We start from the raw sequence: 11,733 nt of genomic DNA on the forward strand, positions 1-11,733 counted from the left end.
AAGCGAGATTAAGCGAGTGAGTGAGAGAAAGAGAGACCATGCATGGGTAAGGGGGGAGTTGGCTGGCCGCGTGGGGTCTTAGTTTGATCTTAAGCAGGTGAGGCAGAAGACTACAGGAGCAGTCCAGAACTGGTACAGTGAGGAGCCTGGGAGAACAGAGTGAGAAATGCTTGAGGATTAGGACTGAAAACATTTAGAAATAGTCCCAGTGGGAAAATGTGGTGGTGGAAGCGTGGGTGTATGAGTGAGTGAGTGAGTGAGTGAGTGAGTGAGTGAGTGAGTGAGTGAGTGAGTGAGTGAGTGAGTGAGTGAGTGAGTGAGTGAGTGAGTGAGTGAGTGAGTGAGTGAGTGAGTGAGTGAGTGAGTGAGTGAGTGAGTGAGTGAGTGAGTGAGTGAGTGAGTGAGTGAGTGAGTGAGTGAGTGAGTGAGTGAGTGAGTGAGTGAGTGAGTGAGTGAGTGAGTGAGTGAGTGAGTGAGTGAGTGAGTGAGTGAGTGAGTGAGTGAGTGAGTGAGTGAGTGAGTGAGTGAGTGAGTGAGTGAGTGAGTGAGTGAGTGAGTGAGTGAGTGAGTGAGTGAGTGAGTGAGTGAGTGAGTGAGTGAGTGAGTGAGTGAGTGAGTGAGTGAGTGAGTGAGTGAGTGAGTGAGTGAGTGAGTGAGTGAGTGAGTGAGTGAGTGAGTGAGTGAGTGAGTGAGTGAGTGAGTGAGTGAGTGAGTGAGTGAGTGAGTGAGTGAGTGAGTGAGTGAGTGAGTGAGTGAGTGAGTGAGTGAGTGAGTGAGTGAGTGAGTGAGTGAGTGAGTGAGTGAGTGAGTGAGTGAGTGAGTGAGTGAGTGAGTGAGTGAGTGAGTGAGTGAGTGAGTGAGTGAGTGAGTGAGTGAGTGAGTGAGTGAGTGAGTGAGTGAGTGAGTGAGTGAGTGAGTGAGTGAGTGAGTGAGTGAGTGAGTGAGTGAGTGAGTGAGTGAGTGAGTGAGTGAGTGAGTGAGTGAGTGAGTGAGTGAGTGAGTGAGTGAGTGAGTGAGTGAGTGAGTGAGTGAGTGAGTGAGTGAGTGAGTGAGTGAGTGAGTGAGTGAGTGAGTGAGTGAGTGAGTGAGTGAGTGAGTGAGTGAGTGAGTGAGTGAGTGAGTGAGTGAGTGAGTGAGTGAGTGAGTGAGTGAGTGAGTGAGTGAGTGAGTGAGTGAGTGAGTGAGTGAGTGAGTGAGTGAGTGAGCGAGCGTGTGTGTGGTGGCGTGTTTGTTGAGGGGCAGGGGGTTGAGGAATGATCTGATACAAAACGGCCTTCATTCACTACGCCTCAGGAACATTGCACCACAACTCTGGCCCACGCTGCTCGGTTGGGTCAGAGCCAGACAAGACAAACAGACACACGTTTAAAGTCATTGAGATATAAACACTGATGTGCACACATCAGCCAGACCTTAATGGAAAGAGTACTGGTAGAGAAATTATTAATACCCCTCACAAAGTTAGTGGACTACTCCTGCGAAATACACGCACACACACACACACACACGATGTATGCAAACACACACACACACACACACACACACACACACACACACACACACACACACACACACACACACACACACACACACACACACACACACACACACACACACACACACACACACACACACACACACACACAGAGAAGCCCAGCAGGGTGCCGTGTGCAATGAAGTGACCCGTTGTGGAGGAATGCGTGTTGGCTCGGGCTGGGCTGTGTACTCTGGATCGCCTTGGACCTAATGCTGTTAGCTTTAGCAAACCTGATGCAGGACCGCACGGGCCCGCGTGGCTTAGGTTACCAAAACAACCTGCAACTGAACCAACATACAGACGCACCACGTATGCACAATTCTTTAGGGATAGGGCGAGCAAGAGGGAGAGACGGACACACACACTCACAAGCGCGCAGACACACACACAAGCGCGCACACACAAGCATACACAAGCGCACACACACACACACACACACACACACACACACACACACACACACACACACACACACACACACACACACACACACACACACACACACACACACACACACACACACACCTTACCCCAGTGTTCGATATAAATGTGGGTATGAGGACAATGATGGACGAGCAAGGGTGAATTATTAAATTGTGAACAAGGAAGGAAGGAGGGAGCAGGGTGAAGACGTGGCGTCGGTGGGGGGGCGGGGGGGGGGGTAGCAGAATGTATGGACTAATAGAGGAGCGGAAGGAACAAGGAAGCCAGGCAGGAACAGAGATAGCCAAGACAAGAATGGAAGAAAGGGAGCGTTTTTCATAGAGTCCAAGTGAGAAAAGATTAGGAACAGAACGGGGGGGTGGACTGTGTGGGGCCGTGAGCAAGCAAAGAGACCTGGCTCTTTGCTGAACCCCTCTACCTAGAATAAAGAGGATCCATTTTGACATCCAATATTACCATTAAAAACCCTTGAGGTGAATTGACTTACAGTCCTGACATTCACGCCACGTTCACTCTGTGTCTGACGCATGGGTAATGCAATCCGAGTGGCCTGAAAAGTTGAACATTTCTCAACTTTTTGACGCAGGCAACGGCGCCGACTGAACGGATTGAACCACAATGCATTTCGAGAGCGGCCCATGAGAGGTCAATGAGATCCTTCGACGGACTTGTACAGTGTGAACGGGGCGTGAGACAGGGATTCATTGGTTTGGATGCAGCCTTCGCCCGGTGAACACAGACTCAACCCTCTCTGTGCTTCCTCTATATAAGATGATGTACTCTGTGTGCTCAGGGACATTATGAATTGCCGAGACAGCGTAATCTTATCATAGACAAATGTCTGCGGGTTCCTCCAGTGACTCCCGCTCAATTATTTATTTATTTAACTTCCATTATGTTTTGCGGTATTTTTTTACATCTTGTGTAATGTATGACATTTTAACTTGTATTTGCTTTTGTACAGCGGCCACACACTGTGCTCCACACGGGGTTACGCTCCTACAAACCCAATTATAACCCTGCAAAATGGATTCATCTTTCTCAAGCTGTCTTTGATTTCTTATTCCCAAATATTGTTTTAAGGTAGTTATTTCAATACTTTACAAAGCTACTCATTAAATAAACCTAGTAACCTGGAAGTATGCAACATGTAGCATGTAGCAGTAGCAGCAGCAGCAGTAGCAGCAGCAGCAGCAGCAGCAGCAGCAGCAGCAGCAGCAGCAGCAGCAGCAGCAGCAGCAGTAGCAGTAGCAGGCTAAAGTGTCTAAGCCAGGTGAATGATGCCTAGAAAAACAGCCGCAACGCATCAGGCTGGAGTCATTAACAGTCACAACAGTGAACACAGGGCGCGGGTCCGAGCGGTCTGAACCTGTTGCCCAGGACGGACACCACCTTCAGAAATACCAGCCGAAAGAAAGCCGAAGCCAACGGCATTCGAGACATCCAGCGATCGGTGGAGCCACGGCGGCTAAGTTTAGTGGGCTGGGAGCGTGTGAGAGGTCAAACATCACATGAGGGGGGGGGGGGGGGGGGGGGCATTGTGACCACTTTAACCTGACCCTCCACCCCCGCCTGCCCCGCCGCCCCCTCCCCAAACCCTCACTAGCCTGAGCTCACAGCCCAGTGGCTCCAAGGCTGGACGGGACGTCTGATGTAAACGTGCCAGACAGTGTCTTGGTGGTCGCACTAGAAACCCAGAGCCCGTTAAATAGATCAATAGAGGTCAATAGGTCAATAGATATTTAACACCAGTTGTAGTTAAGTTCCTCTAAATTCATAGGTTTTGCTGAAACTTCAGCCTCACACAACATTAGCGAGATAAGCACACAATATATGAAATGTTAAGCAATGTGCAATGATAGAATAGCAAATGATTGCACGATCTTGTGTAATGAAAACAGTCGCAATGATATTGGATGAACTTCAGGACTCTTTTAAACATCTTATGTGGTCCACATTTGACTGTGACCGAGCCTTGATCTGGGTAATCTAGTCAGGTCCATCCAGGACACAGACACTAGTCAGGAGGATATAATTAGACCAGGCCCAAACTGTCCTTCACGCATTCCCCAGTCATAAGCGGACTGAAATACAGAAAGTAGCACCAACGAGACCAATGCAGCTAAACAGAAAGCGACCAATAGGAGGCCACGAATGACGAAAATGTTGACGCAAGAGTAGCCTTCAATGTCATATTTCTTAGAGGAGGGCATTTGCACTCTAGGGCTTCCAGAGAGTGGCCATGTATAACATAGATAGTATACATCAAGGACCTCTGTGACTGCAGTACGGAGGGGCTGGGCGAAGCGAAACCGGGAGGGAGAGAGGGGTAAGGACTAGGGGCCTGGGAATGTCGGACACAACTTTCCGGACCCCTAGAGACAAGACACACTCACTGAGCCATGAACCTTCTCCACACTATGCTGGTTTAAATCCGGTCAGAGGCTTAACAGGAAACTGTGTGTGTGTGTGTGTGTGTGTGTGTGTGTGTGTGTGTGTGTGTGTGTGTGTGTGTGTGTGTGTGTGTGTGTGTGTGTGTGTGTGTGTGTGTGTGTGTGTGTGTGTTTCAGCGACATTAAGCGTCTCCCAGTGGGAACCACTTACTACACATGACCATTTCCTGCTTCCCATCAGCCCTCTCTCCGAGAGCCGGCTGCTGAGGAATCCGGCGTCACAGGAGGCCAGCGGCTTCACACCACATGTCCGAGGAAGACGTTTTTTCTTTAAGTGGCTGATTTATTGGGCGCGCAGGAAAGAGGGGTGCGGACGAACAGATGTAGACGCAAGAATGCAGCAATTCATTTTATAAATGGACTTGTTAAAACATGAGCAGCCAAGAACAGACTTCTCCCTGTGACTGAACGAATCGCAGAATTGCTGTCTCTCTTTCTCCCCATCTCCCTCCCTCTGACACTGCAATTATACATTCCTGGGCTAGGCCAGACCAAGGCTCACCTCTTGTATGTGAAGGTGTGTGCGTGTGCATGCGTGCTTTCATGCGTGCAAGCATGCGTGTGTGTGTGTTTTGCGTGTCTCTCCCCTGTAAACCAGGGGGGGGAACAAGGGTTTACAATGTAATAACTTGTCATCCTGATGAACCAACAGCATATTTATGAAGAGGCCCCGAGCGAAGACCTCCAAAGACCGCAAACCTCTCTCTGCAAACACAGGCTGGAATTACAGTTACACAGCGGGCGAGTGTAACCCCCGGCGGAGACAAGGAATCTCTGTCCGTTCCCCTCCCGCCCAGGTAGAGGAGGGGAGAAGAGAAGGAGAGAGAGAGGGCGAGGAGGGGCATGTTAGGGTAGTGAGCGAGCGGTGAGAGAATCCGAGCAAGTTTTCATCAATTCATCTGCTGAGACTGGGAGGGGGTCCCAAGGCATGAGCAGCCTCACGTAGAACCATGATTCAACTATATCTCCTCAACCATAAACCTGCCAGCAGCCCACCAGTGTACAGCCGCAAACTGCTCCTTCAGGGCACTGCCGGAAGACAAATCTCTTCTTTTTGATTACTTGTGGGCGATGGCGTGATTAATCTTCTGCTTTATACAGGAAGTCTGCTGGAGGTTTTTAGCTGAGCAACCTAAAACTCAAGTCACCATGACAGGGAAAATTAACCTTTACATTTTTCAAGAGCCACACATTTAAATAATGGTTAAAAGTGATGCTAATCCGTTTACTGGACGGCGCTAAACTAGGAGCACGCCACAACATGTGTTTAAACCAAACACATGTTTCCAGGTTTGCCCTGCTGCTAAAGTGACAACTTAGCAGCAGGTAACAACAACAACAACACCAACACCAACAACATTGTGGCCATTCCAGAGCTGTGACCTCGTCCAGGGAGAGAAAGGCGGCTTTGTGACACAGGGGCTGATGAGATGATTACGGGCTGATTGACTGTTGGCCAGGGAACCTCGTGAAGGCCACTTGGCCAGAGTCCAGCGAGCCAGTGGGGGGAGGGGGGCGAGGAGGGGGGGGGGGGGGGGTTGGGGGGCGAGGCGGGAGGAGGGGCTGGTGGCGCTCCAGCAGGGGGGAACGACACTCTCACATGTTGGCAGGCAGAACAAAAGAAGCCTCAGTCAAGTTCAAACGGGTGACAATGTGGATGTTGTCTCTGCCGAAATAAATACAGAGAACTTTGACTCCACAAGCTATACACGGCGTACCGTTTTAGGCATTTGGTGCAGACAGGAGCGAGATATTACAGAATAGAGGTTTCACAAGCCTAACAGCCAAACTGCTGAGGGACAATAAAAGGTATGGGTTGTATCAACTCCTGAGCCGAGGTCTGGGTCCCAGAAGAAGAAGGAGGATCATAGTGGAATTTGTGTTGTTGCCAGTGAGATGGAAACCGCATGCCATTGACACCCTTAACCCTCAACAGCTGTGCCGCTCACAGCCAATAGTTTGTTCGTTCTTTGGGCCAAAAGGAAAAGCTGCTTATTTTTTCGTTTGATATATCTGTATCATTTCCAATATCCACATGTAGAAGTATTCTCCACCTGTCTGCAAACGCCACATGATTCCACTTTGGATTTTTTTTTATGGAAAAAAAACCCTGGGAATTTTTGATAGGATTTTTAATTTAACCTCTGCCATGAATAATCAACATAATGCCTTTTAGTCAATCTCTCTTTGGACACACACGCACGCACGCACGCGCACGCACGCACACGCACACACACACACACACACACACACACACACACACACACAGCTGTGGACTAGATGTTTGGACTGGGATGAGGGGGGGAGGTGTAATGGATGGGAGAGATGGGGCATGCTTATTGTTGTCTGTTTGTCACTAACGGATGATCCATCTGTAGTGGATATCCCCACTGGGGAAACCCTGAAAGCTTGATCCCTCAGATTACCTCTACAAGCTCCCAGTAAACGCCCCAACTCACCACCTCACAGCTGTCAGTCAGAACCCTGCAGATTAAGGACACGGCTGAAAGGGAGATCACTGTACTTGAAATCGCACTATGCAACTCTTTATATTATTAGAAACATCCCTGAAAAACAAAAAACACACGTATTCATCACACCGGGTTTCTTCTCTATAAATAAGATTGGCGCAAATGGAGAAAACAATCGAGCCGCAATGAAAAGTTAGATATTACAATCCCAAGTATCTTTGTGACTGTGTCTTTCCTTTCTGATTTCACATAAATCATATGCAAGTGTTACGCTGTTTTAAGATACCACACTTCGGACGTGATGAAGCGAGTCACGAACAGGACTGAAACTGAACCAACAACAAAACAAACAGTGAACGCAACGTGGCCAATTACCTGCAAGCTGAGGGCGATCTGACGAATGTACATCATATTTAGATCCTCCAAGATCCATAGTTTTTCTTCCATGTTTGCAAACCTATCAATTGGCATCCTTTGGTGAGATAACGGCAAGTCGCACAGGACTTCGAGTCAAACTGAGGAGCAGTCAAAATCCACCGGTACTGGAACAAAAGTTCATGATCCACAATGACAACACGTCAAATTGTTCATCTGAGGATCGCAGCACCACGAATGATCGCAGCGTTGTTTGAGTGTCAATAAATCCACATGCGCCCGATTCAAATCCAACCCCCAAAAGAGAGTCCTCCTTCAGCGTTTCTCTGGCAGGGAAAGCCTCCTGGGTTCAACTGTAAACCTGAAATCCTACTAAGCGTCTCGGTTCACTTTACTCCGGTCAACAAAGGACCTCTTAAACACCCACAGTTAACCTCCTCCTCCTTGGCAGTGGCAGGGGGAATGAATGGTCCTCTTTAAAATGCAGTTATTTTCTTTGTGTACTAGTGTCGTGATTGTGAATGCCTTGTGTCCGCTCTGTGACAAGACCTCTCCACAAAAGGGCATCGCCTCCTCCGCGGGAGTGTTCAGTGCTACAACCGCTCCACTGTGTGCGCTCCTGCGCCCCTGCGCCGACCCAGCCCACAGACCCACGGACCCACCCGGGGCGGCGCGGAGACTCGCGCTGGATTAACCCCTACAAAGCGCCTGTGGTAATGGTAATGACCTAAAAAAAGAAAGGGAAAGAAAAAAAAACCGGCAGCAGACTAGACGCCCCTGCAAATAAACAAACAGCAAATAGCACAGCGGCAAAGACGCATGACGCTTTGGGTTATTTTTCTATTCCTTCCTTCAATTGCATGATTACAAAGCAGCTAAATGCAGACTAAGTGAACAACAAAGGGGAAATAAAGCAGCGAGTCAAATGGTTGATTAGATTTTATGAATCACTGTATTTTATAGCAGGCTTACAAGGCTTCATGGGCTTACGTGTTATATTGCTTATTTTAATTAATAATTTACGTCTAGCAGTTCCACACCCCAGCCAAAAAGAGAGCCCAGTTGTACTAATTGGCTGGATTTTGCCAGAAGCTCCCTATCTTTAATGAGATATAAACAAACCCATCTGCTATCGAGCCCACTCCTAGTATCTTGGAATGAAACTGAGTCAAGTTCATGTTTGTGGTTGAAAAGCTAAATAAGTGTTGAACGATTCTTGTAGGTTACTTGGAGCCATCTGTGGGGCTGTAGTCCTATAGAGGCGATTGTCTTTTCTTCTTTAAAAACAAACAATAGACCTTCAATTGATTCTCCAAGACGTCCCCTAAATGCCTTTTAAGTGGAATGTGTATAAATCGGAATCCGTTGTGTCCCGAGGGTAGATAGATGAACAATCTTCAATACGAGATGGCTATTAGCTCATCATTGATACAGGGCACGTCTCACAGCGACTCTGCAGCAACACATCATAATCAAACGAAATTTACCTTGCAGTCACATTTAATTTGATGCAAAGTATGTTAAGCATGCGAGACATATCGGGCAGCCAATAACAATCATTAATAATCGCCCAACTCGTTTATTCTTCTTTATATTATGCCAAAAATAATACAAACACATTTGTATACCAAGGCTGAACATGGGTTTATTAAACCCTGATTTATTAAACTACTAGTCATCATTTCTTGGTGCTGAACATCAGGGGGAAACCGCACTGAGGTCACTCCCAGTGGGCGAACCATAAACATGGATGAAAACAACCATTATCTCAGCAATGACAGGGAGGGCCGGCCCGACACAGATCACTGTTGTTAAAGCCGGGGCCCCACCAGGCGCCTGCCAGGGGCCCGATCAGGAATCCACTCAAGATCAGTGGTCACCAGCCAGGTCCGACAGACAGCTTTATGACGAGGTTATATGGTGATGATGATGGCGTGCTGGGAGATGTGGTGGCTAACGGACATGTCAGCTAATGGACGACACTGGGAGAGGAGGGAGACCAGTACAAGCCAACCTCACGTCAGAGGTTAGATCACAGATCAGGGGAGATTGCCTTTTCCTCAGTTTTTGTCTCTTTAAAGAAGCAGAGAAAGGATATGAGAGTGAGTGGGAGACAAAGTGAGAACGAGAGCGTTATAATAACTGCCCTGCCCCGACCGCTGAACCCGTGGCCCCTGTTGTCCCCCCCCCCCCCCCAGGCTCAGGTCAGCGCTTCAGAGGACCTATGCTAGTAGGAGCGCTTTACAATCATACCCATTGATCCATGTCATTGTGGAGGAATACTTTGATTCCGGTGGAACCCATGTGCTGGCTGGGACCCAAATCAACCACAGGCAGTATCTGTGATGTGATTGACTGCTTGTTATTGTGGTCCCACGAGTCTGCATCCTCCTATCAGCTTTTGAAATGCAGTGGATAAGATGTGAATAAATAAACAAACAGTCGGCCTCAATCCATTAACAAAGCAGTTCATTAGGAGGTGTCAGACATCGTTTATGTCAGGCCGTCTGTCTACAGCGGACTGGATAAAATCATTTGAATGAAATAATTTCTTCATCAGGGTATCCTTCTAGGACCTGCCACCGCAGGGGAGATGCAATCACACACACACACACACACACACACACACACACACACACACACACACACACACACACACACACACACACACACACACACACACACACACACACACACACACACACACACACACACACACACACAGTGAGATCCCAGGAGATGATCTGGAGATGTGCATGCAAATGCAAATGGATACACTCACATGCATAAGGGTTTACAGGGCACAATAAAAAAGGTAATTTAACTGTTGAATGAACTTTTTATCCTTTGGCCCTGAACGCCAACAGCCTAATCCTGGTAACCGCGGGCTCCGAGCTAAAGGTCAAAGCGGTCTCTCCCTGCGGTGGGGCACGCAGAATGACAGAGGTGGAGAGAGCCCATCGGAGAGAGAGAAAAACGCCCCGAGCCAGAGCAGACCCAACCAGCGCAGCCCCAGGCCACAACAAAGGACCTAGGCTGACATCTCCTCTCAGAATACCAGCTCCACCCACCACACTGGCCTCCACCCGCCACACAGGCCTCAAACGACCGACTGGTGCCGGTGCCATCTAAACACGGCCAGCGTGCGTAAACAAGACAGCAGAAACACACACACGATGTCATGGACTTGTAATAGCAGGTACATGCTTAGACCACATGCATGTGCACACACACTCCTGCAAACACACACACACACACACACACAAAGTGTCAAACACACACACTGGACAAAACTGTGAGCACAGAAGAACAGGATATGAAGACCGTCTCTAATTTTTCCATCTGCAGCAGGACAAGATGTGTCCGATCATGATTTAGTAACCCAATAACTCCTCCAGTCCTGTACCTCACACAGAGAAGAGAAATAGTAGGACTCAAGACAATGTAATGAACTCCTCTTTATTTATGGAGCTCAACTCCAAATCCCCAATGAATTTAACACAAGAGAGGTCGAATAACGTTATAGCAATCACTGACAAATTTTATACAGCAGTTTTAGATAGATATCGTAAAGTTAGTTGAAGAGCAGAAGCAAAGAGAGTGCTTCTGAAAAGTTAACCAACTGAACTACAGACTGGCTTTAACACGCACACACACACACACACACACACACACACACACACACACACACACACACACACACACACACACACACACACACCCAAAGTAGGCCACACGTCTGCGACATCAACAACATCCCAACTCCTCAATGACACGGTCGTGCTACAGCCGCCGTTTGGTAACCAACACCTGGTCGCCACGGTGACATCACCGCATGATGCGGTGTGAAACCAGACGTATGCGCCGAACTCCTCCCCCCCGCTACCACCCCTGAGGACGATCCCTCCCTCTGTTTTATAATCCATGACATATGGCTGCAGACAGCTATATAGTTATAAATCAGACTCAGCAGGCAGACATGTGATGACAAGTCAAATCTCGTCCCAGCTCTGTTTGGGACCTTGTTATTTGCAGGGTCTTCCAAGCGGTTACGTGTGACTGATCGGAATCCCAGCCACCATATGACACAAGACGGAGATTGTCTAAGATTGTCTAAGATGTTCGGAATGTGCCTGTAAGGTACCATCCAGCAGGACTAGTGCTCTGTTGGAGTCACAGGTCTCGGTGATGCTCTATTACAGTTCTAAATCGTGGCTGACTTCTTTATTTTACCACGACTAATCATTGAGAGTTGCGTTATGGCCATTATGGGTGAGCTTCCAGGATCATCGAGACAGGTGATTGATGAGGTGGAATAACATAGCAATTAAAAAAGAAAATTCAGTCACCACCATCTCTCTAACACACACACACACACACACACACACACACACACACACACACACACACACACACACACACACACACACACACACACAAACACACACACACA

At 48.2% G+C, this 11,733-nt stretch overlaps 1 protein-coding gene across 1 annotated transcript in view; it reads right to left on the reverse strand.

Moving 5' to 3' along the window:
• The window catches only part of rtkna (rhotekin a), a 43,890-nt gene extending 35,293 nt beyond the window's left edge, over window positions 1-8,597 (reverse strand). The window contains exon 1 of the mRNA XM_056592059.1: window positions 7,281-8,597. Within this exon, the coding sequence (XP_056448034.1) occupies window positions 7,281-7,376 (96 nt within the window). The 5' untranslated portion in view covers window positions 7,377-8,597. The remainder of the gene's footprint in view (window positions 1-7,280) is intronic.
• Between the last annotated feature and the right edge of the window lie 3,136 nt (window positions 8,598-11,733).

This window comes from Gadus chalcogrammus, chromosome 6, assembly GCF_026213295.1.
Source record: "Gadus chalcogrammus isolate NIFS_2021 chromosome 6, NIFS_Gcha_1.0, whole genome shotgun sequence".
Taxonomy (NCBI): Eukaryota; Metazoa; Chordata; class Actinopteri; order Gadiformes; family Gadidae; genus Gadus; species Gadus chalcogrammus.